The following is a 25,304-nucleotide window of genomic DNA, read 5'->3' as shown; positions in this document are numbered from 1 at the left end:
CAGAGTTCAATAATGCATGGGTGGTACTTTGGTCCTGTCATTTTAGGAATGGGTTGTTGGGTTGTTCATTGGTTTAGTCTTCTGTTGTCATTTTACTGGGATGTTCTTCCCGTTTGCCTTTGGTTTTGTTGGGTGCTATTCCTCTTCTCTGTCAAGAAGACATCTTGAAGTATCATTTGTAGGGCAGGTTTGGAAGAGGCAAATTCTTTTAACTTTGTTTTACTGTGGAAGAATTTTATTTCATTTTCAAAGACAAAAGAAAACTTTGCTGGATACGTTATCCTAGGCCGACATTTTTTTTCTTTTAGAATCTGGAATATGTTGCTCCATTCTCTTCTGGCCTGTAGAGTTTCCTGTGAGAGATCTCCTGTGAGTATAATTGGCATTCCTTTATATGTCAATTGATTTTTTTTCATGTGCATATTTAAGGATCTTTTCCTTATGTTCAATTGAAGAGAGCTTGATGATCATGTGTCTTGGTGAAAATTGCTTTTGATCAAGCCTATTGGGAGTTCTGTGTCCCTCCTGGATGTTGTTTCACAATTCTTTCTCTAGATTAGGGAAATTTTCCTTTATTATTTCACTAAATACATTTACAAACTCAGCTTCTCTTTCTGCACCTTCTGGGACTTCCATAACTCTTATATTTGGCCTCTTAATAGTGTCTTTCAATTCTTGAATACTTGTTTTGGCCTGATCCAGCTCTGTTTCCAGCTTTTTGTTTGCTTCCCCCTGATGACAGGAAATATATTCCAACTTTGAGATTCTTTCTCCTGCTTCCTTCATTCTATTTTGGAGACTCTCCATTGTACTTTTAATTTGCTCTACTGTGTTCTTAATTTCTGATATATCAGCCTTGATTTGTTTTATTGCTTCCTTAAATTCTTTGAACTCTTGGATGAGCAATGAGTCTTATGGATTCTGTGTCTCCCATTTTCTCGATGTCTTCCTCAGTGAACGCTGAGGTTGGCATAGGGTTTTGCTCCTTTGCAGGGGAGTATTCAGTAATATTCATTGTACCTTTGTCTCTTCTTTTGCTCTTGGTCATTGTACTTCTGGTTAGCAGAGTCTTCCCCTTGGGGCAGATTTCTAAGCTGTGTCACCCACAGGTCTCCAATGCGATTTTACTTGTTGCAGTTGGTACACAACTCTTTGCTTGCAGCCACTTGTGCCACAACCTCCAGCAAGTTCCAGGTCTGGGTTCTTATGTTAGATTTCCACCATGGTCTTCACAGCTCCAGCTCCTGGCATACCACTCTATACCTTCTGTGATACCGTGCTGAAGCTGTACCATGGCCTGTGCAAACTTTCTCCCACTTCTGGTTGGAGTAGGTCCCAGGATTAGAGAGACACCAGGTGTCCTATATAGTTAGGTTGTTGGTGTTGCTGATCTTGTTGGAACCTGTTGGACGTTAGGTCTGGGTGCCACATGACCCTATTTTGACCAGTACTATGCCACATTTGGTATTATTTTCCCGTGGGACCAGTGCAATCCACTGAAGTCAGCGAGTTCTCCAGAGCTCAGCACATGCGCAGTTCACTGTTGTCCCCTGCAGTCCTACATCTATTGCCACAGTGTACAAAATGGCACCTGAAATACCACTGCTAGAGTTCTTGATCTGCTGGTCATCAGATTTAAGAGCTACCCAGACCTGTCTTGGGTGGAACCTGTAGAATGCCACGTCGTTGCAGTTCACTGAGTCAGAAATGAGTTCACTCCCAGCTCAGCGCATGCGCAGTCCTTTCCCTTGCCTTTGCCTCCTTACGCAAAATGGTGCCCAATTCGGCTGTAGGGTGCTGTGTGGGCTGTGAAATCCTCCCTGTTCTCGCACTGCCCATCTGGGATCTGCTGCTCTGTCTCTGCTCCTGGTCAAATCAAACAGATGAGCAGGATGGACAGTTCTTTGTCTGGCTTTACCTCCCAAGCTGCCAGTGAAAGTCCCTTCCCACCTGGTTGCTGGTGGAGTTCCCATCGCCATTAGCTGAACGCCACTGGAGTATCAGTCATTGCAAAACCACACAGCTGTGTCCACTGTTTCCCTCTGTCTTTCTGTCTCCAGGTACCCCTCCGGTGTTGTTCTGTCCTTTCCTATTTCCTGGAATGTGTCCTTTCTGCTTCATCCTGATTAAATGTTTTTCTGTCCATTTAAACGTGTCCTTACCCTTCCACCATCTTGATTCCGAAAGTGTTAAATATATCTGGACACCTCAATGATGGACTTTATACCATTCTCTATATTTAATGGTAGGATACACTTAAATAGAAGAATGATAGGCCTGTGAGTGTTGTTGAGGGACTAAAGTATTGTTTTCAGATAGGAGAAAACAGTGAGGGTCATGAGCAGAGTAGGACGGGGAATCTCTGAGCCTAAGGAAATGTATCTTTAAAAATAAAGAATTAAAAAATAAATAAAGCATAGTAAAATAAACATTGCCCTCAGTAAAACCTTTCACCTTGTCTATGCAGCTATTTACTTGCTGATCCAGAAAGGCACATCAAAAGAAAATAGTTACTCAGAGTGCTGCACGAAATAGTTAGAGAGTGTTTTTGCTTCTGGAGACAGACAGAAAAGATCCCCAGTGTGGAAAAGTTTACAGTGACTACTTTCTAAAAATAACATAAAATTTGTGGACTTTTAGCCATTGGAAACAAAATGTTGCAACTCAAGTGTTTAGAAACTCTTGCCAAATCAAATGTTTAAAAAAATCATTCATCTAGAGTCAACCACCAACCAACACTTAAAAGCTATTGTCTTTATATTAATCTAACCTTAATTGTGTGTGTGTGTGTGTGTGTGTGTGTGTGTGTGTGTGTGTGAGAGAGAGAGAGAGAGAGAGAAAGCCCTTGGCATTTAATATGAGCAGGAGTCTAAAGTCACAGCATTTCATTTTGATGAAAATAGAGAGTAATGTTAAGTCATATCTTGGCTGCTATTGTTGGTTTCATTTTCTCATCAATCATCAGAGCAACTGGATATGCTACAAGCAGCAGCACTTCTGTCTTCAAGCCCAAGGTAGCAAAGTGATGCAGAGTGGCAGTCATCCTGTGAATGCCGTCAGGCATCTTGTCTGACATAGTGCCCTTTTCCATATTTACCTCACGCCTTGTTTTTCTTCTACAATGGTTCAATAGTAAGTGAATCAGCCAGAACTTCAGGGCAAACCTTTTGACCTCGTCTACCATGCTACATGGAAAAACTCTAACTTTTATCCTTCAAGCCGTAAAACCTCAAGGAGTAGGTTAAAAACGAAAAAAAGAAATAAGCCTATTTTTAATGTTGAACTTTGAAACATGAAGTATAGCTGCTGAAGAGATTGTGAGAATAGGTCATCAGTAATAACTTTACCTGCTTGAGTAAGCAATTTAAACCTTTTTGGTAATCTGAATGCCTGACTAAAATTGTTCTGAGATTCTCCCTTTATTCACATCTCATTTGTAGTCTATCAAGAAATCTTTTCTCCTTTCCCATCAACTCTCCCTCTTTTTGTCACACAGGTAAATGCAACAGTCTCTTGAATGGTCACTTCCTGCTGCAAAATTTACCTCTAAAATCTAACTTCTATATAGCCACAAAAGAACCTCTATTCAGATCTAACTTAACAGCTTCCAATGTTCCAATGATTCTTATTCCACTCTGAGTGAAACTGAGTGTCCATGTTTGTCCTGCATCACACCATGGGATTTGGCTTCCTCAACACAGTACCCTCTCTGTCTCTCTGATCCATCCTTCTTGCTCTAGACTGCACATGGAAGCTGAACACACTGGAAGCATAAAAAAGGCAGAAAATGCAGGTACTGTTACTTCTGCATGGATCAATACAACACACTCTCTCTCATCTCTTTTTGTGTTGAACCCTTTCCTAACTCCCATGATGTAGTCCTGGCAACCATTTGACTCTCTATTATACTCTTTCCTAGCATAATTTCCTCTCATAGATCACACTGCCCTAAAAAAGAAGAACGCTACACATTTTATTGCTAATATTTAAAATATCCCCTAGGAAACAGCAGGTTCCTAATACTGGATGAATGAGTGGTGAAAGATTGATGATTTCAGGAAAAGGAAAACAAGGAACAAGAATTCTTACACACTGCTGGTGGGAATATCAATTAGTACAGCCACTATGTAAAACAGTACTGAAAAGTCCTTAGAGACTATAAGCATAACCGTCATGTAATCCAGCAAGTTCACCAGTGGATATTTAAACAAAAGGTAGAAAATAATCATATTCCATCAATTTCTCTTCCATACTGTTTACTGCAGTACCATTCACAATAGCCAAGATATAGAAATAGACCGAGGCGTCTATTATCAGATGAACTGATAGGGGAAATGTGGAAATACACTTGAATTCTATATGCTTCTGAAAATTTTAGACAGAGCCATCAGCTAAACAAAACAAATAAACATGACAGAAAATTGAAAGTAGAAAATTAAATTACCTTTGCAGATGATTCTTTTATGCAGAGGAACTGAAAGACTCTTAACAAGAGATTAATAGAATTGATTAGAGAATTGAGAAATTTTCAGGATACAAAATCAGCCCACAAAATCAATAGTACTTTTACATTCCAAAAACAATCCAGTTGAAAGAACTTATAAAATAATCCCAGGGACCAGCGCAATAGCCTAGGGGCTAAAGTCTTTGCCTTGCATGCACCAGGATTCCATATGGGCACCAATTCTAATCCTAGTAGGCCCCACTTCCCATCCAGCTCCCTGCTGTGGTCTGGGAGAGCAGTTGAGGACGGCCCAAAGCCTTGGGACCCTGCACCCGCACAGGAGACCCAGAAGAAGTTACTGGCTCCTAGCTTCAGACTGGCTCAGCACCGGCCATTGTGGTTACTAGGGGAGTGAATCAGCAGACAGAAGATCTTCCTCTCTGTCTGTCCTCCTCTCTATAATCTGACTTTCCAATAAAGATAAATAAATCTTTAAAAAAAATCCCATTCACAATGGCTACAAAAAATTAAACACCACACATGTGAAAGACAGCTACAATGAAAATTACAATACACTAATGAGAGGAACAGAAAGCACACATGAAAAGAAGAAATCTTCTATGTTCATGGATTAAATATTATTAAAATGTCCATTCTACCTAAAGCAATTTACAGATTCAAAGCAATCCCCATCAAAATTCCAAGGGCGTTTTTCGCAAAATCAGACAAAACAAGCTAAAATTTATATGGAAACACTAATGACCACAGTAACCAAATCAATCATGAACAATTAAAAAAATGTGAGACATTGTTGTAATACCAGATGTGAAGACACACTGCAGGGCTATTATAACCAAAAGGCATGGTACTGGTTTAAAGTAATCCATGCAGACCAATGGAGCAGAATAGAAACTACAGGAATAAGTCTACACATGTACAACTAACTAATCTTTGGTAAATGTGCTAAAAATATTCAGTGGAAAAAGGATGGTCTCTCCAACAAATCGTGTTGGGATAACTGGATTTCCACATACAGAAATTGCTCTAAGACTCCTCTAACACCCTATACTAAAATCAACTCAAACGGATCAAGGATCTAAATTTAATACCTGAGATTATCTAAGTAGGAAAATATAGGGGAATGTCTGCAAGACATTGACCAATGTAAAGACTTTTTGAATAAGATTTCCAAAGCAACAGCAATCACAGCAAAATTAACAAATGGGATTACATCATGTGAAGAAGCTCCTGGACCAGGAAAGACAACAAGCAACAACGTGTATAGGAAATCAACAGCATGGGAGAAAATATTTGCCAACTATACAACTGAAAAAAAATAAATCTCCCAAACTAACTATACAGTTAAGAAATGTGTAAGAAATGTATAAAATAGACATTTTTTAAAAGAAGGAATATAAATGACCAACAGTTGATGCTCAGCATCACTAGCCATGAGGAAATGCATCTTTCTACTCCAGTTAGGATGGCTACTGTGCAAAAATCTAAAGAGAACAAACGGCACCAAAATTCTGGAGAAAGGGGTATCCTACGATGCTGTTAGCGGAAATTCAAGAATTAAAAATGGAGCACTTTTAGAGATATTTCCAATAGAAATAAGTACATGAAAGATACATGCATTTCTAAGTTAATACAGCCCAATTCATAATAGCAAAGCTGTGAATCAACTTAGACATCCATTAACTGATAATTGGATAAAGAAAAAATATATATAAACACTCTGTTTTATTAGCCATAAAAAATGAAATCTTGCCCTTTTCAACAATGGTTGGAACTGGAAATCATTACATTAAGTGAAGTTAGACAAAACAAATACTACATATTCTTTCATTTACAGACTTTTACATATAGAAATGACAAAAACATGCAAATGTCAAGTTATCTTTTATATAGTTACAGTCTTCACTGAATTGTATTTGCATATAATAGTTTATCCTTTTTCCTCACTTTATGATTATTATTATTAATCCTATGCTATGTAATATTAATTTTCCTGTTTTCAAAGAAAACCATATATGCATTTATAATTTCTGCTGATAAAGTGAATATAGCAAACATTGCAATTACTAAACCTTAAAGTTCAAAAAGAAAAAATATTTTAATTTAAAAATCAGAAAATGCGGTTTATGTACACAATGAGATATTATCCAACCATAAAAGAATGAAATCCTATTATTACCAACAAAAAGGATGAAATTGGAAGATACCATTTTATGTGAAATAAGCCAGACACACAAAGAAAACATTGCATGCCCCCCCAAACATGTAAGCTAAGAAAAGGGAAAAAAAGTTGCCCCTTAATCTGTACACAGAACTGTGATTACCAGAGGCTAAGAGGAGTGGCAGGGGACAGAAGGAGCTTGGATACTTGGTATGAAATCAAAGTTGAATTAATTCTAACATTACAAAGCATAGTGAGGGGACTTCAGTCCACAATCATCTAGTCAATTCTACATGAACAGAAAGAACAGAAAGCCTGCTTTGCTGAGCATGGAAAAATCTGGCATTCCCAGAGTTCAGTCACTTTCCTCAGCCTCGTGCTCACCACTTCTAGTGCCCTCACTCTGTCACATCTGAAAGTAAGTTTTAGAAAAGGATACAGATCTTCTTAGCAATAGGACAATGACCTAAGGATTATTTTTTCCACTTGTCTCCTCACTGGGGCCAGCCAGTTGAATGATTTGGTGTTATTGATAAAGCAGATATTCTCTTTTACCATTATAAAGTTAAGGGATTAGAAAAACAGAAATGTAATGTCTCATTGAGCCCTAATAATTCTATCACTCTATCTTGAGTGCTAGATCTCATCACACTCAAGAAAGGTATGTATAAGTGTTTGTTGTCCTGCAGCAAACGATTTGGTGCATAGAAACGATAATAACACGAGTGGACAACTGACTGATGGTCAGTACCCAAAGTTTATTATCAGCATCAGACTTTTTTAAAATAATATTTTACTTCCAAATTTTATTGCATAAAAAAGGAAAACCAAAATGAGAAAATCTAACATGAATGAGATGATACATGAACTGATACATGAACATGATACATGAACACATTATATGTGTCATACCATAATATCGGCAAAGACATATGTCTAAGAACTAAAAGTACTGGAGATAGTGTTGTGGTGTAGAGGGTAAAGCTGTAACCTTTGATGCTGATTGCATTTGGGCAACCAATCACATCCTGGAAGCTCCACTGTAAATCTTGCTCCCTGCTAATGGCCTGGGAAACAGCACCAGACTTTTCAAAACATGGTTGTCCCCTGGAGACTTGTGGATCCTCACCAAGGACTATTAGTATGGGCACCAAGTACTTTCCCAACTTCCAAGGAGACCACTGAGAATTGGACTGCCCTTGTAAGCCAAGAACTCTGAGATCATCCACTCCCTTTCGGATCTCCCACAAGGGGTGGAAGATGCCCAGATCCTTCCTCACAGGATCTAATGTCATCGGAACAACAGACAGGAGCCCTGAGTGGTCCTCAGGAACGGAAGAGCAGTAAACTTCCCTTGGAACACAGGAGGGAGCTTTCTCTGGTCCTTGCTTAGTTCCAACTTTGGATTCCCACCCTCTCTTGCAATGACCATCATGGTCGCTCCAGAGGCAACCCGCCCCCCCGAAAAAAAATTAGATTAGATAGACAGAGACCAATAAGGAAAGCTTAGAAAGAGCCAGGAAACGGTCAGCTTGGACTCACATATACCTTACTAGGCAAGACACAAAGATTAGTTACTCTTCACTAAAGTACTGAAGATTTCTTTGCTCACCCCTCCTAAAATTGTTCTGTGCCTCAATTGTTGACATATGCATTGTTATAAGCCAGTTTGGACTATCCTAAAATTCACCAATTTCAGTAAAAATTATGCTTCAATACTATAAACTGCTTAATATAAAAATTAAAATAGACAAGAGACAACTGAATAGTACCCTATAGCCATTTTAAGGTAAACAGCAGCCAGTTGTATATAAACTAAAATTGAAATGTGAATGAAGTAGTTGCAGGAAGTGGTTAAGAATTTGCATTTTCTAACATATTGGTCACTCAATGCCATGTCAATTAACTCCGTAATGTTGTAAATTGTTGTTGATGTTATGTTGTGGCTTTCCATTGTACGGGATGATATTCTGTCAGCTCTGCTTTCAGACCAGAGATGGTCTCCCCAAGAAACTGCTGAATTTATCTGGACAATAAGATGCTGAACTCTATGCATGGTACATGCTTGCAATGAAGGAATCATGACTGGATTTGAACTATAATACTGCAACAATGTGGACGAATCCACCATGGGGGGACAACACAGGGAGGGGTTGGGGGAATCCCAGAGCCTATGAAACTGTGTCATAAAATAAAATTAAATAATAATAATAATAATAATAAAGGTTGTCACATAGACATCCAAGGAGGGACTTGAGCCATTTACATCTCAACAGCAAGGTACAGTTTCCCAAAACATGGCTTGTTTCTCTAGCAGGTCCTTTATCTGTGCATTTTGAATATTTTTTCAACTGGTTCAATATAACTACTAAACAAATATTCACCCCTGCTTATCAACAAACATTTAGTAATTATTAATGGTATAGCTTAAAGTTGTCCAGCCTGGAAATAACCAAGATTTCCAAGGTTATACAGGTTTCCATGTGACAGGTCCTGCTCTGTACACAATCTTACTACTTTCTCACACTAAATCCCATGAGTTAAGTAATATAATTATCCCCAATTTCCCCATGAGAAAACAAGCACACTTTAACTAGTTGATGCCACACAAGTTCTCAGTGGTTAACAACATGATACTGCTTGTTCACATTTGCTTGCTTGCTCTTCCCCACCCCTTGCTTAGATAATTTATAATTTAGTGTATATTTGTGTGTTTGAGGACTGAAAAGAAAGAGGTAAATAGCTGTATTATGTAAACATATTAAAGATTTGAGAAGCAGAGTTGGAAGGACAGAATGGGACAGAGAGAGTTACAGAGATAGCTGTGGCGGGAGAGGGCAGAGGGGGATAAAGACATCTTTCATCTACCAGTTAATTCTCCAGATGGCTGCAGCAGGCAGGGCCGGGCCAGCAGGAGTCAGGAGCTGCTGCTTCTCTCACTCCCACATGTGTGGCATGGGCCCAAAATGGCTCACCTTCCACTGCTTTCCCAGGTACAACAGCAGCTGGATAGGAAGTGGGACAACTGGGACTGGTGAGATAGGATGGCAGATACCTTATAACTCTGTTAACCCCTCCGAATGTCCGCAACAGCTGGGGTGGGTCAAGTCAAAGTGAGAAATTCAAAACTCAATCCTCGTTTCCACCATCACTTTCTATACCTCTCAGTGTTCACATTAGCTAAAAGTGGAGTCAGGACTTCAGACACTCACCTTACGGGATGTGGGCATCTCAGTTTTCAACCTATTAGGACGAGCTTCTAAAAATTTTAAGTAGAGAAGTGTACACAATAAATTGCTTTGAACTGATACATCATTCTTTGGCTTCCTAGAGATCAGAACTTCATGTACTCTCTGATCACTATTTCACTAAGACCCCAAGCAATTGCCTGCACTATACTCCAGACATAGACTTGGACGAAATTTCCATTGCACAAGCTATAGCATGCCAATTCCCTGCTTGTATGTCTGTCTCTCTATAAACAAATAAATGCAAAAAATGAATTTTTCATAAGCTACATATTATATAAAATTTCTCAAGAATATTTTCACATGTATTACCTGAATTAGTGGAATGACTTTTGATGCCAGTACACGTATTATTATTTTTGTGTAGATGAAAACGACACATCTGAAAAGGCTTAAAAGCCTTGTTCAATGTTTTTGCTGAGTCAACACTACAGCTCAGATTTCTCCCTTATAGATTCTATGCTATTTTTGCTCTATCACATTGCCTGCCAGAAGGAAATAAATAAATCTTTTCTTTGCCAATCCATTAACTCATTCTGCACACATTCACTTAAAGCTTATTAGTTCAAAGCACTGGATTTGTGTACTGTGAGATTTATGGAAATTATAAATCAGTTTCACTCTGCAGGGAACCAAGGAGGGAGGCAAGAGTTTCACTAAAAGCTGTGAACAAGTGGAAAATCATGCCCAAGACAGAGAAAGAATTATGAAAGGTCACATTTAGCTAAATTATTTCTGGCTAAGGAATCATGGAAATTTGTGTGGGGAAGGCGGTATCCTAGCAGACTCTTAATGTGTGGTTTCCATTTTGTTAATGAGAGTTAAGAAGCAAATTTCAAGGAGTGGAAACAGTATGAGCAAAAGAGAAAGTCAAGGGCCCTGTGCCATAGCCTGGTGGCTAAACTCCTTGTCTTGCATGCACCAGAGACTTTTTGTGGGCACTGGTTCATGTCCCAGCTGCTCCATTTCCCTCTGACTCCCTACTTGTGGCCTTGGGATACTGCACCCGTGTGTGGGACCTTGGGAAGACTCCTGGCTCCTGGTTTTGGGGCTCAGCTCGGGCTGCTGTGTTCATTTAGGAGGTGGACCAGTGGATGGAAGATCTTTTTGTCTCTCCTACTGTCTGTGGATCTGGCTTTCCAAGAGATAAATCTTTAGGAAAAGAGAGAGAGAGAGAGAGAGAGAGAGAGAGAAAGTCAAGTGTACCCAAAATAATAAGTCAGTCATTTACTTCTCTGGAGTTGAGTTTGAGAGAAGAGAATCTTTAAAATGAGTCTAAGACGGCTCTGTGGAATTGTAACAATGGTACATGGTAGAATGAAGTGATGAAAACAAGAATGAATTTGTTACAAACAAGTATAAAGGTTAAAATATATTCCTCATAGCTTCAAAGTAGTGTGACTGTGACCAACTTATATCATTTCTCTAAAAATCCCACAGGTCACAAGTAAACCAAGAATATCTGTTAAATATTTATTAATGTTTTTTAAAGTAGTAAAAAACATTTTACTCCATGGTGGAAGTGATGCTCACCGGCAGGATGTCTGAGAAGCAGCTAATAAGCAAACATTAATTCTCATCCCATTCTTTAGAAGTTAGTGGGAAGCCAGGGATGGTATTTGCTGAAGATGGTGATATGATGGGTGTCATGTGTTAGTTAAGACAACGTGCTGGAGGGATAAGAGAGGGAGTCAGCTGAGAGGCAGTTGGATTTATTTTTTAACAAATCACATAAGAGAAATAAATACCTCAGTGCGGTAACACTACCAGGAAAATCTAATATCTAAAGTGATAAAAGAACACTGTAACAAGCCTTAATCATATCAAGGCAAAATCAGAACAGGAAGTGATTGAATCAAAACTAATCCAGGAATTCTACTACACAGGAAACCAATATGGGAATAAAATTAAACCTTGAAATAAAAGAAGTTTCATTCTGATCTATTGAAAGCAGAGGTTCCAAGGCTTTTTGGTCCTTCTGTCTTTGATCTCTGAGAAGGTCATCTGAAGGAAACAAGATGTTCTCAGCACTCTATACCAGGATAAATTTCCACCTTTCACAACGGCTACTCAGGAAACCCAAGAGTATTACCTGAATAGAGATTCACTTCAAAGCGTGTCTTTTTAAAAAGACTCATTGAAAAGTAGACTTTGATCATAAAAAAAGTGCTAATAGCTGAGGTGACCGGACCACGACTGTGGTGAGAAAACCCACACAGTTGAACAGAAACAGCCTGCAATTTGGCAAAGGGTCTTGACGACTAAGCCATTCTTTTTGAAATATGTGTATGCGGGTTTAAAGCCATGCTCTCTACTTGCTCTATTAATTTTTCAAAGTCAAAGTGAGGTTTGAAAGAAGTTCTTGTTTCTTTTGAATTTCTAAACATAAACCCTTACATTTTTCTGAAGGTTAGCAGTAACTAAATACATAGAGGGTAAGAAATGAACTCATAGTAACTGATATTTTCTGGTTGTAGAACAGTATGTATAACTAGGTGTTGAATAAAAGAAGTAAAAGAAAGCATTTGTGGCCTCGATAGTTATAGAATCTGCATGCATTCCAAATCTTTTGCATCAAAATACAACCTATATTCTCATTCAAAGTTTCTGCAAACTTTACGAATTGCCTTGCTATAAACTGCAGGAGCTGGTGGGAGAACGTTCCTGTTTCATCCCTACAATATCAAATAAAATCCTATTGACTATCCTGTGAAACTAACTGAAAGAGTTCAGCTTTTTTTCTCAGGTTTCCAACAGTTTGGCAGCTCCAAATTAAGTTTATTATCTAAAAAGCAGTAGTGTATAAACTCCTGGAAGACACACCAAGTTATCCCAATAGCCCACTGCAGTCCTGGCTGAAGGAGCCCAACCTTACAGTCTACTTCTGGGACAAAGTAAAACCCCAGGGCTCCTGGCTACACACCTCATTGTACATAATGTGACTGCCATAGCTAGAGATGGACAGTCTGTTCAATCTTTGGAAAGAGGTAATGCTTAAAACTGAAGACTCACTACCTCCTAAGAGACCACCTGGGAACAATTCAACCTTGTTCCTTCCCATTCTGTTTAGGTCTTTACCATACTTACATCTTCCTAACATAACTGTTTTCACTCAAATTCTAATCTCTGTCTCTGTACGTCCTTTCATCTAGTCCCTTTCCATTCTAAATGACAACCTTATTCAGGAAATCCTCTGTAATCAAAAGTCTATTATTTAGAAAGTCCCCTTTGATCATATCATCTTCTTGGACATCCCCTCTACCTTTTGGCTCCAAACGACTATTGGTAGTTTCTGCCGTATTCTCACCTCAGGGCCGGCCTTTATCCATACCCTAGTCATCACACAACCAGAAGCCGGGATGGGTGCCCTCTTATTTCCTTCCTGGCACTATTGGGCAGCGCTGGTTTTCATCTCCTTTTAAGATCTCAACTCCAATGAAAAGGAGGTCAATAAACAGAAATTCACTTTTCTGCTGGAGTCCTTTCACCAATCCCAGGCCTCCCTCCACGCCCGTCTCCTTTCATTGACCTCTTTGTTCTCCACGACTTTATCCGCAGAAATGGTCCATCTTCACCCCACCTTTCCAGTACCTTGCCCTCTCATTTCCAAAGATCTTTTCTGTCATCTCACCTTAGTCTAATACTCATTCACTATCATCTTCAAAAACTGCACTATTTGCAAAATATCAGAATGAAGCATACACTTCCTTAACTACCAAAATCTATCAGTTCCATTTTCTAAATTTACTGATCCCACCTAGCATGTTTTTAACGAATGCAACCCTCCTGGGGCCGTCTCTTCACTGCCAAATTCACACTCTACAATTGACCATGGTATTTATTTGGAAAATCCAAAAACATAGTTAAACCCACCTTTTCAACTTGACTGTTCTACTCACGAGAACCTAACCCTGGAATAAGAAAATCAACTGATGACTGACCTTGGCTAAAATTTTAGGACCACAAATCTCAAATAGGCTCTCATTTCTTTGCTTTTTCCTACTCAGTTCCCACTGTTATTCCTAAAGGAATTTTCTGTATTTCTCTTTAAGCTTCCTTATTTTTATTCTCAGCTAGTGATCTCATCTATTACTTCACTTGGGACAGAGAAAATCAAAAGGGAACTTCCTCACATTCCCCAGACAACATCTGGGAACTGATTTGCATCTTTAACTCTCTACATTCTTCTTTCCTATTAAGATGAATGAATGAATAAAGAACTGCCAAAGGCATTCTGAAGAATAAATGTGGGTTTATATTCTAAATATCAATATTTATAACAAGCTATATTAAATATAAACTGCTATGGGTGCAAAAAGACCAAGAGAACAGTGGAATATAATAGAAGTCAGGAAGAAATCAAGCATTTTTTTAGGTGATTTAAGAAAAAAAAATAATGCTTCAGTACATTGGGGAGAGGATGTATTTTTTAAATCAGTAAAATATGGCAAAAGGATGCACACACATATTTTAAGTCCTTATTTACACCCTATTGAAATTTTAATCCAGATACATTTTAGGTCTCAATTGAAAAGTAAAAACTTTTAAGAAAAAGCTGGCCATTGTCTTGATTTTGGGACTATCTTAAGTAGGGCGTTAAAAAAAAAAAGCTATAAATTGGATTACAGTGCAATTAAAACCATCTGTTCACCAAAAACATTATTCAAGAAAATGAAAAACCAACAGAAGATACAGTACAACACAAAACCTGAAAAAAAAAAACAGAACATATAAATATATAAATAACCACCACAAATCACCTGAAGAGAAAACAAGCAAAAGGCTTGGATCAATAATACTTCTTAATGGGGAATATACAGATGATCCATAAACATATGAAAAGATGACCAACTTCCATTATTCATAAAGGAAGTGCAAAAATAGACCATAATGATGCACAGTGCATCACAAGCTAAGACAAAAAGGGACACAAACAAATAACAACAAAAAAACCCACCATACCAAATGCCAGCTCAAGTGTGAAGCAATTAAATCTGCATACAACTGCCATAGTTTCAACTAAATCAGTCACTTTGGGAAACTACTAGGCATTTTTAATGAAAAAACTGAACACACACACTCCTATAACTCTGTAATTCTACTTGTTGACAGACATTTAAGAGAAATGAATATAAATATTCACCACAAAATGTAGGCCAAGTTTATCTATGGTAGCACCATTCACAGTAGCCCAGCACAGGAAAAAACTCTAATGTCTCTCAACAGTAGAATGCATAAATACATTGAGCATATTTATGAATTAGTACTATTAGTCATGACAGTGACTGGACTATGGCTATAGCTAACATGGAAAGAAGCTACAAATGTAATGACATTAAAAGTTAAGAATCTGGTGTCCACACTGTGACACAGTGGGTTAAAGTGGTGGCTTGAGATATTAATAACCTCGTACCAAAGTGCTAGCCCAAGTTCTGGCTACTTGGTTTCCAATTTAGCTTTGTGCTAATGTACTTGAGAAAGTGACACGTAAAGTTTAAGGGCTTGAGTCTTTGCCAGCACAGGAGAGACCTGGTTCTATGCTCCTGGCTTAGGCTTGTGCCAGCAGCAGCTGTTTTCATTATTCAGAGTAGAATAGTAGAGGGAAGATCGCTCTCTTTTTCATTCTCTTTCTTTCCCTCTTTCTCTCCTTCTCCCTTTCCCTGTAACTCAGCATAAATATACAAATGATAAATAAACCTTAAAAACTTAAGAGTGTTTTCACTGTAATTCAATCTATATAAAGTTTAAGAATACGAAATAATTAATCTATGAAGTTTGATTACCCGGTGTGAGACAGTATTTGGTTAAGGGCTTTGCATATTGAGGTTATCAAGCATCCTATTACAACAGTCCACTATCACAGTTAGCTTTGCATGTGCTAACAATACTCACCATAATTTTCAAGTGAGATTAAGTAAGCAAAATGCAAAATTGTCAAAGATCTGAATTCAGTTCAGATTGCTAATTGTTCCTATTATGAAGTCTGCATAAAATACACATCCACTTCCAATCCACCTCCCTGCCTGTGGGCTGGGAAGGCAACAAGGATAGTCCAAGTCATTGGAACCTTATACCTACAGGGGAGACCCAGAAGAGGCTCCTGGATCTTTCAGATCAGCTCAGCTCCTGCCATTGCTGCTGTTTGGGGAATAAACGAGCGGATGGAAGATCTTTCCTTTTCTATCTCTCCTTCTCTCAGCAAAAATGTACCTTTCTACACTTGATCTTAGCCCAAAGGCCGAGAAGCGATAATACCTACCTTTCTAATGGAAATAAATAAATCTTTTTTTAAAACCATATTGTCATTTCCCCCATGTCTTTATTTGCAAAAATATGAAAAAGGAAAGTGAAAATTTTACTTTGAACTAGAATTAAATTAAATGCAGGCAACCGTTTTTTCTGATCAATCTTGTATCTCACCAGGGCAACTCAGAATACTTTAAGGGCTGTTTCTCAGTCTGACAATCTGCTGTCACACCTACACAAACTAGGGGTAATGATGGTAACAACCTCATAGTTATTGTAAGGATTAACTGTGATCATGTATATGAGAATAGAGTACAATCACTAGAATTCAGTAATACAATCACTGCTCACTAGCATGTAGCATATAATAGTAATACTTTTAATATTAATAGTACTACCATCAGAATAACCTAACATGCTGTGTAAATCAGTACTGATTCCTGGTCTTTATCTGAGAACTGATTGGCTGGTTGGCCCAGAAATAAGAATTTTAACTATTATTTGTATTGATTCTTCCTGCATACTCAAATTTGAGAACTCCTATTTATAAATCTCTTACTTGTGCCTCACAGCTACAGTACAGAATTTTTATTTATTTATTTTAGATATTTATTTATTTTTATTGGGAAGGCAGATTTACAGAGAGACATAGAGAGAAAGATCTTACATCTGCTGGTTCACTACACAAATGGCTATAAAGGCTGCAGCTAAGCCCATCCAAAGCCAGGAGCCAGAAACCTTCTTTGGGTCCCCAAGGCATTTGCAGGATCCCAAAGCTTCAGGCCATCTTCTACTGCTTTCCTAGGCCACAGGCAGGGAACTTGTGGGAAGTGGAGCAGTCGGGACATGAACCAGTGCTCATATGGGATCCTGTCGGATACAAGGCCAGGGTTTTAGCCACTAAGCTCTTGCGCAGGGCCCAGTACAGAAATTTTAACTCAATAAATGCATGTTGACAGCTTGGCATGAAATAAATCATTAAAGGAATCCAGAATTAATTGTAGCTTTCTATAGCAGAAACAGAATTTTACATTCTGACATCAGCAAAACATAATGTGAAGCTGTTTGTTCTGTCTGTATTATCAAAACTCACTTCCTTGTGCATGCTTTACAGTCCCTCTTTGTCGTGTGATAACATTTGAGGCTTTCACACTTCATATAAAATATTTTTTCACTTAAAATAATTCAGTTCATTTGGGTTTTTATTATCTACTTCTAACTCTGGAGGACCCAGAAGGAAAGCGTGAACTCACCGAACCAATGACAGGTACTCTTGGTTCTGCCTTATTAATAATGGAAGCCTGGATGCGGCTTCCACAACCACTGTCTTCATCATCTCTGGATTCCAGAAGTGGGAAACTGCTTCTCTGACAAGAGCCATTTGGGTAATTATAACATTACATTCTACAAGATTATGAACTTAAATATTAGCCTGATTTGATTTATTGATTTTTGAGTTCTACCTAAGGTTGAGTGTGAGACTTACTTGGCCCGTGGGTTAACTGCCTCCCATCCCTGAAGGTTTAATAAAAGGAGAACTGCAAGTGAAAAAATCTTCAAATGTTTAAATTCAAATATAAATTTAAAATCACAGTAGCTATTAAAAGTTCTAGTCTACAAAACAAAAACATACTAAATAGGAAACCTTAAATGGAAAGAAATCTCAGATGTTTACACTGACAGTACCAAAGACCCGATCTTTGGCCCAAGAGAAAGATTACAGTTCATTTCCAGCTAGTTTCTGCTTCATCTAGTTAAGTAAACATAAAAGTCAAGAGGCAAAACATAGACACAGGTGTTTTATCGCTGCAAGATAAGGTTTGAGAACCAAATTTTCTCCTTTTGGGAAGAAAACAAAACATACACAAAATTGTGATGGATAAATGCATATACTCTAGCCATATGGTGTCAACTACTATTGGTATTGAGATGTACATCTAAATTTTATGCTAGTTGAAGAGGTCAAGCAGGATTTTGTGACACATTTACGGAATGAGACGAATATAAGAGTGACTGGGATTAGAGGTGAGCTTGACCCACAGGCCACCAGCTGGACATGAGATTTTCCAGCCAACAATCTGTTGCTTTTAAGGGTCCTACACTTTCTGAGAGTAGAATTAATATTTAGAATGACTCCTGAAATACAATGACTTTTCCCTCTCTCTCTCTCTCTCTCTCTCTCTCTCTCCTCCACCCCCTCCTTCTGGAGGAAAAGATGTTTCTTTTTCTTCGCTGGCAGTGATGCTAACTTATGACAGTTCGCTAAGCAATGGGAATCTTGCTGTAAGCAGAAGTCCCTGCAGGGCAGAGATTCCGAGAAAACACATATTCTTTATTTTTCCAAAGACTACTGCCACTCTCGGAGGATCCAATTTAAAGAACAACTTCACTAAAGCAAGTGCTCCCAGTGCCGCAACTGAAACCACAAGAGAGAAGCTACTAAAACTCGAGGGTTTGGTCAACCTCTGTCCAGTGGCAGACCAATCCCGACCTTCCTGGTTTGTTTTCATCCCACAGGCTGAACTCACAGCTACAGAATAAGGACGAAACAATTAACAGTCTGTCAAGATCTTTAACAATGCAACCATTTTAATACTCACCATCATTCAGTACCATTCATCCATCCATCACTGATTCCCCTATTTCCCATACTTTCTGTCACTCCCTTAAGTTAGAGCTGGATCTTCGCTATTTAAGATTTTCCCAAGAAGAAAAGTAGTGACACTTACTTTCCAGTAATAAACTGACTCCTGGACGGTGTGCAAATCGGCTGGACATAGTAGTTCTCCAGTTTAACTCCTTCAGCAGCGAGCTTGTCAAGAGTGGGCGTCTTTATCTCAGATCCGTGGTAACCCACGTCTCGAAATCCCTGATCATCCGCGAGGATGAAAATGAGATGTGGCTGGGACGTGGAGGATGTGCCGGGCTCAAGTCTCTCTCCAGCGGGAGCTCCGAACGCCCCTTCTGGCTCTTCACCTTCTAAGCCCTGGCCCCACGTCAGGTAACCATAGGCGAGGAGGCTGAGAACCCAGAAGCCTGCCAACGCCCCCATTGCTAGCGTCTTTCCAGGCCAGACCCAGGCCTGGGGGGACGGCGGAGGCGGAGGCCCCGCGGCGCCCCTGGGGGCCATGCACCCCGTGCCCGCTTCCACTCCCAGCACAGAATCCCGCGCCCCGCGCCCAAGCCGGCGCACACATGCGCACGGAGCGCCAGGCGCCACCGACGGCCGGGGACTACCCCTGAAGAGAAAGCCGGCTTTCCCCTCAGCCGTCCGCACTTCCGACAACTGGATGTTCTTCCAAAAGCACTGGCTTAGCAGACGGGACGTCAGAGAAAGGCGAAAGAGCGGCTCTCCACCATCAAATTTTGCCTACTCGTCCTCGCTTGCTCCCCACAGCAGCTTCCACACAAAGTTAGTATCTCCGCCCCCAAAGTTCTGGGAAGAGGTGGAGGTGGGGGAAACGTGAAGTGGGGAACTGAGGCTTTCTCGGGGGCTGGAGGGGCAGAGACTGGCCCACGGCCGGAGCGCCCTGGACGCCGGGGGCGGTCGCACTGTTGGCGTCCGTGCCTTGAGGACCCTGGCCGACCGTGCACCCGCCACACCTGGGGCTCTCGGCCGCACCCGGCCTCGGCGTCTTGCTCTTCCCCGGCTGGCGACGGGCGGCCCGGGGGTGGAGCCTCTTCCCAGTCACCTCCTGCACTTGGCCCGGGCGCTCCCTGGGTTGTGGTCCATTCCTAGACGTCTGCCGCTCGCCCCGACGCTCAGCGGGCGGCGAAGTGAGGAAAAGGCCATTTCCTGATCTCCCTACACCGCGCGCCACCCCCTTCTCCGCCGGAACTCCAGGCGGCGACTCTCTCGCCGGGTGGTGGGGCAGTGTGGGGAGCCGGACGCTTTTCAGGGCCCTTGGCCGGTGCCCTCCGCAGCTCCGCCGGGCGCTGCAGCCTGCGTTGTGTCCTCTGAACGAACTTAACCGGAGCTCGTGGCGTTCCTCGTCGCCTCCCGCCCTCTCGCCTGGGAATGTGCAGGACTGAGCTTTCTGCCTCAGCACCCCCAGACAGAGCGGGGGAGGGCCAAGGTGGTTGTCCAGGCGCGATCTTTCCTGGTTGTTTTCCGGGAGGAGGGAGGGGAAGGGCGTGCGGGGCGAGCATCACGGGAACCAGGGGCACTGGCCAGGGCCAGGGTGAACTGAGCTCAGGTCTTAGCGAGCCTGTAGAGGGGGGAAGCGCGCCCTCGCCCTTCCCGAAAGCTGCGCTGGCAAACTTTTCCCAACTGCCGCAGCCGGGGAGAGGAAGAGGAGCAACACTCTTTCCCGACTTTCCTTTACCAGTGCCTTTTCTCTCGGCCTGCCTTCCCGTCTTTCCTACTCTCTCTGCTGCCTCTTTCCTCTCTTTTTAATACAGTTCGACTACAACTTTTAAAAGTAGAATTCTTCTCCCAAGGCTGCGTTTGTAGCCTGACTTTCTTATTCGCCTCACCCGACATGAAGATTAGTGAAATGTCCCGCTCCTTACCTCTTCCCAAACCTCCACAGGGTGACTCTAGCTCCCCCAAAACAGAGAAAGACAGGACCGTCAGGGACTATGAAGCCAGGCTGCCTCCATACCCTTAAATAAGCCGCTGCCCTAGCGGGTTAGGAAGAGCAAAGGCATAGTATATCTTTATTTGAAGGCAACCAATGCCGGCACCCACTGAAGTGGTTTTTTTTTTTTTTTTTTTTTTAATTCCTCCACATTTATTTTACAGTTTTTAACCAAGAACCTACTGTGGAGCTAGTGCGAGATTCAGAGTCTCTCAATCTACTGCAGCTTAAAAATGGGTTTCCTGTAGTTGTTGATTTGTTCTCTCCTGTTGGAAAGAATCCGCTTGTGTTCCTAAGCAAAACTTTGGAAAATGGGAACTTTAACTTTGAAACTCCTGATGGTGTTTGATGCAGTTAATTTTGCTAACATCTGTGAGCCTTCTCCTGGTCTTTTCCATTCTCAGACGATTCCAGGCAGGCTAACAAAGATGGCAATTTATAAAAGATGTTTGGAACATTATCATGAGTGTGTAATGAGGATGTTTAATATTGGGATATTGAAAAGCACTAAGAGGTACTGCTCTGGATTTGTAGACCCTAGGAGGTGTATGAATGGAAAAAAATACAAACACATTCGGATCATCCAAAGTACTTTGAGTTGGAGGCTAGTCGATGGCTTTTAGGACATAACACACACAGTGTCCATGTTGTCATACAACAAAGAAAGAGGAACCTGCTTGGTTCAGATTTTTTTCCCTAAGATTTATCTGAAAGATTTATTTATTGATTGGTTTGTTTATTTGAAAGACAATGTTACAGAAAGAGGAAAGACAAGTCTTCCATCTGCTAGTTCATTTCCAAACGGCCCCAGTGGCCAGAGTTCAAAATCCAACGCCAGAAGCCAGGGACCTTTCAAGGTCTCCCATGTGACAATGGAAACTTAGGCGCTTCTGCCTCTTTCTCAGACCATTAGCAGGGAACAGGATGGAAAATGAAGCAGCCAGGACTCAACTGGTCCGCATTTGGGATGCTGGGCTACAGTCTGAGGATTAGCTTGCTACACCACAGTGCCCTAGCCCCATCAGCACCAGTACCCCTAACCCCACCCCTGTCCCAGTTCAAATTTCAAGCTGCCTGTGCCTGTGCTTCATGATGTTACATAGTGATATATATACTTTATCTCTTTTCCTTCTCCACTAACTTTATGAGGTATTCATCCATCCAAGAAATATTTGAAACTTGGGCCAAAGCTTGAGATGAATAATGGTGAATGAAAGATAGAGTCTGCTCTAGTGGAATGTACAGCATCCATTCGGAAGAACAATTTCAATGAACCAGTCACCTTCACATTACAGCAATTACCTACAAGAAAAGGCACACAATTCAAAGCAAAGAAACCTGACTTTGAGTGGGTGTGTTTAGTCACTCAAAGAAGTGATCTTTAAACTGAGGGCATGCTACTAGTCTGATATTCTCTTGTTACATAAAATGCAGACTTAGAAATTTGACACTAAAGCCTGCATTTTTTTTAAATAATCCTCTTACATTGGGTTATAAAATCTTTGTGCCAGCTGCCAGAATTAGAATTCAAATCCCCATAAAAGGTTGGCAGACACTCTGTGTTTAACATAGAAGACCAAAATGCTGGCGTTCAGAGGCTGTTTCTGAAGTTGATAGCTCTAACACTATGAGAGACTAATTATTAGTAGTAATAAGAACCATGAAGCAAGAATGATTGTGACACAGTAAAAAAAAAAATGAGATATGGTTCAAGGAAGAAGAGGAGGGCCAGCTGGGTGTTCCCCTACACAGTATGTAGTTTTTCAACAGCACTGAGGTAGGCAAGGAGAGAGAGACCAAAGGCTGTCATTTGGACAATGCTACCAAATGCCATATGCTCTGGTGCATGTACGTTGGAGTTATAATTATGCAAACTGAATTTCTCATCATAAGGTATTATTCCACACATTCTAAGCAATAGTTTTCATGTCTTTTATAAAGTCTCAAGTGAAAAACCCTCCATACCTTAACAATTATTTCCTTATTTTGGAAATCATACTCTGATGTTTATGTACTACCTGCCCTTATAGAATTTCATCCTATTTTTATTTCCTTTTGGATATGCAAATTATGATTGTCACGAAATACAAATATATAAAAATAAGATGCTATTTAATTCAGTACAATAAAATTAGAATATAGTATTACCTAGAGATATGACTTGCCAAATATGAGTAAAAACTTGGGAAATATGGGGCTTACTTAAGAGGTAGAACTTAAAATATAATAAAAATTGAGGACAAAGGAAAGGAAGATAAAAGAAAGGCATCCACGGTGAAAGAAAAGAGCAGACGAGTTGGCTGAAGATATGTTCCCATTGGAAATGCATGAAACTATTCTTAAGAAATCCAACTGGCACCAGATAATGAAGTACTGGGAAAAGGAACTGAAGAGCCTTGACTTGGTCTCCAGGGTATTAGAAGCAATGACTTTTTTTTTATTGGGACATAGCACAACAAAATGCTTTTTTTAAGATTTGTTTCTTTTATTGAAAGGCAGATTTATACAGAGAGGAAGATCTTCTGTCTGCTAATTCACATCCCAAGTGGCTGCAACAGCCAGAGATGAGCCAATCCAAGGCCAGGAGCCAGGAGCATTTTCTGCATCTCCCACACTGGTGCAGGGTCCCAAGGCTTTAGTCAATCCTCTACTGCTTTCCCAGGTCACAAGCAAGAAACTGGAGGTGCAGTGGAGCAGTTGGGACACAAACTGGCAACCATATAGGATCCCAGTACAGGAAAGGTAAGAATTTATCCACTAGGGTATTGTGCCAGACCACACAAAATATTTCAATATAGTCATTTCTGGGATGAGCCTATAAAGAAAGAAGTTACAAATGCACTCTTCTTTCCATTGAAGTTTAAAGAATTGTAATTTTACTGAGAAGTCTTGTTTTGTCTTTTGAATAGAGCAAGATACGAAAAATATAGAAAAAGAAATTCAAAGACATTTAGATGGAGAGATTTGAGGGAAGAAAACCTTAAATCATACAACTGCTGCAATGTAAAATATCTGTAGCCACATGGGCTAGGGAGCTTTGCTATGGTTATGATATCTCATGGAGAGAATGTGCATCAAAAGATAAGGAAGACTTACCCCATTAGGCAGAAAAAAAAAGGCAGGAGGAACAGAAGAATAAGTAGGTCAACATAGGACTTGTTTAATTGTACAATGCAAAGAAAAAAACGGGGGAAGTTGGGAGAATGGTCACTTATTTAATAACAGGGTGGTCCAAATAATACCTGTGCCTGTCTTAGCAGAGGCCCAGAGGTGGAAGGTAGAGTGAGGAATCCATCAGTGAAGAGAAAAACTAAGAAAGTCATTGCAGAGAAAGGGCTAGATTGATATTATTTCTTGGGAACCTCTATGTCAAATTTTCTCACAAAACTGGAGTGCCCCTTTAATCTGGTTTCTTCCTGACACTATGAAAAATTAAGAGATGGTGAACTACCTCCATCCCTGCAAAATGGTTTTGTATTTCTTTAAGTCCTTATTTTCCTAGGAGAACTGTGGAATTCTCTCAAGAAGGCAGAGAGAATTCAGAACAGGAAACAAGTCATGCAACTTTGGGTGTGTGTAGAAAAAGGGGAAAAATCTTATCTGTTGAACCAATGATATGGAAGCACAGCCAAACATTGAAAACCAGAGCCCTTTCAGAAGGGAAGGGTTTGTTATCAAGGAAATCCAGTGCTGAAGCACATGTTGTAGCTTCTACTATAAATGGCCTGATTCCCAGTACCTCCAATCAACACTTGCCTCATCAGCACTTTCCTGTATCAACGTGTCCTATTGGACCCGTAAGATTTGCCCAGACCCTGATGGAGACACAGGTTTTATCTCAACCTTTTGGCTTCATTTCTAGCAAGCCAGACACATCAAGCCTTTATCTTCTCAATAGGCCACTGTAGCAAATTATTTTTGTGTGCCCAGGGCAGAGCACCCACTTTATTTTGTAGTAACTACACCAATACACATAGAGTGAATTTCTCTAGTTTACCAATTTCATATGTCTAAAATTATTTTTGGAAAGGAGGACTGGTAAGGCAACCTGCCTGGTACATTATTCTCTCTTTTGCATATTTTTTAACTATATTACGTTCAGGTGATTAAAAGTTATAGGTAATTTTGTAAATGTAGGGTTTTAAAAGTTCTGAAAATAACTATGTTGGATTTATAGACTGCTAGAAAAGTTTATAACTCAATTTCTTCTTTATTGGGTTTATAAGCATATTCTGTACTTAAAAATGACGGAAAGCCACCAAGTTGAAATTAATGGATAATAGTCTCATATAGATGACTGTGTCAATAAAATAATCTTGACATGGAGCCCATGTAATGAGCTGTTATTAAACATGGTCAGTTATTTAGTAGGCTGTGAAACCATGGCTGCTTTGAGCCATTAAATCATCACAAGAAAAGTAAGCTCCATGCATAATAGGTTGGTTTAGTTATTGTTAAGTTGTTCTTTTACTGAGAAGTTTCTACTGAGTACAAGCTGTAATTTATAGATGAAAAGATGAAAGATGTAGGATACATTAACTTTTCAACCATAAATCAATGTAGCTACTCCAAAGAATCAAGGTTTTTGATGTTAGAAATCTGGGAAA

At 40.1% G+C, this 25,304-nt stretch overlaps 1 protein-coding gene across 1 annotated transcript in view; it reads right to left on the bottom strand.

Annotated features, from left to right (window-relative positions):
* The window catches only part of ARSJ (arylsulfatase family member J), a 76,770-nt gene extending 57,265 nt beyond the window's left edge, over positions 1-19,505 (bottom strand). The window contains exon 1 of the mRNA XM_040967379.1: positions 18,847-19,505. Within this exon, the coding sequence (XP_040823313.1) occupies positions 18,847-19,247 (401 nt within the window). The 5' untranslated portion in view covers positions 19,248-19,505. The remainder of the gene's footprint in view (positions 1-18,846) is intronic.
* Between the last annotated feature and the right edge of the window lie 5,799 nt (positions 19,506-25,304).

The sequence above is a fragment of the Ochotona curzoniae genome, unplaced genomic scaffold (genome assembly GCF_017591425.1).
Source record: "Ochotona curzoniae isolate NIBS_2020 unplaced genomic scaffold, NIBS_Ocur_1.0 scaffold_4506, whole genome shotgun sequence".
NCBI classification, from domain to species: domain Eukaryota; kingdom Metazoa; phylum Chordata; class Mammalia; order Lagomorpha; family Ochotonidae; genus Ochotona; species Ochotona curzoniae.
This window is presented reverse-complemented; position numbering and strand designations above follow the sequence as displayed.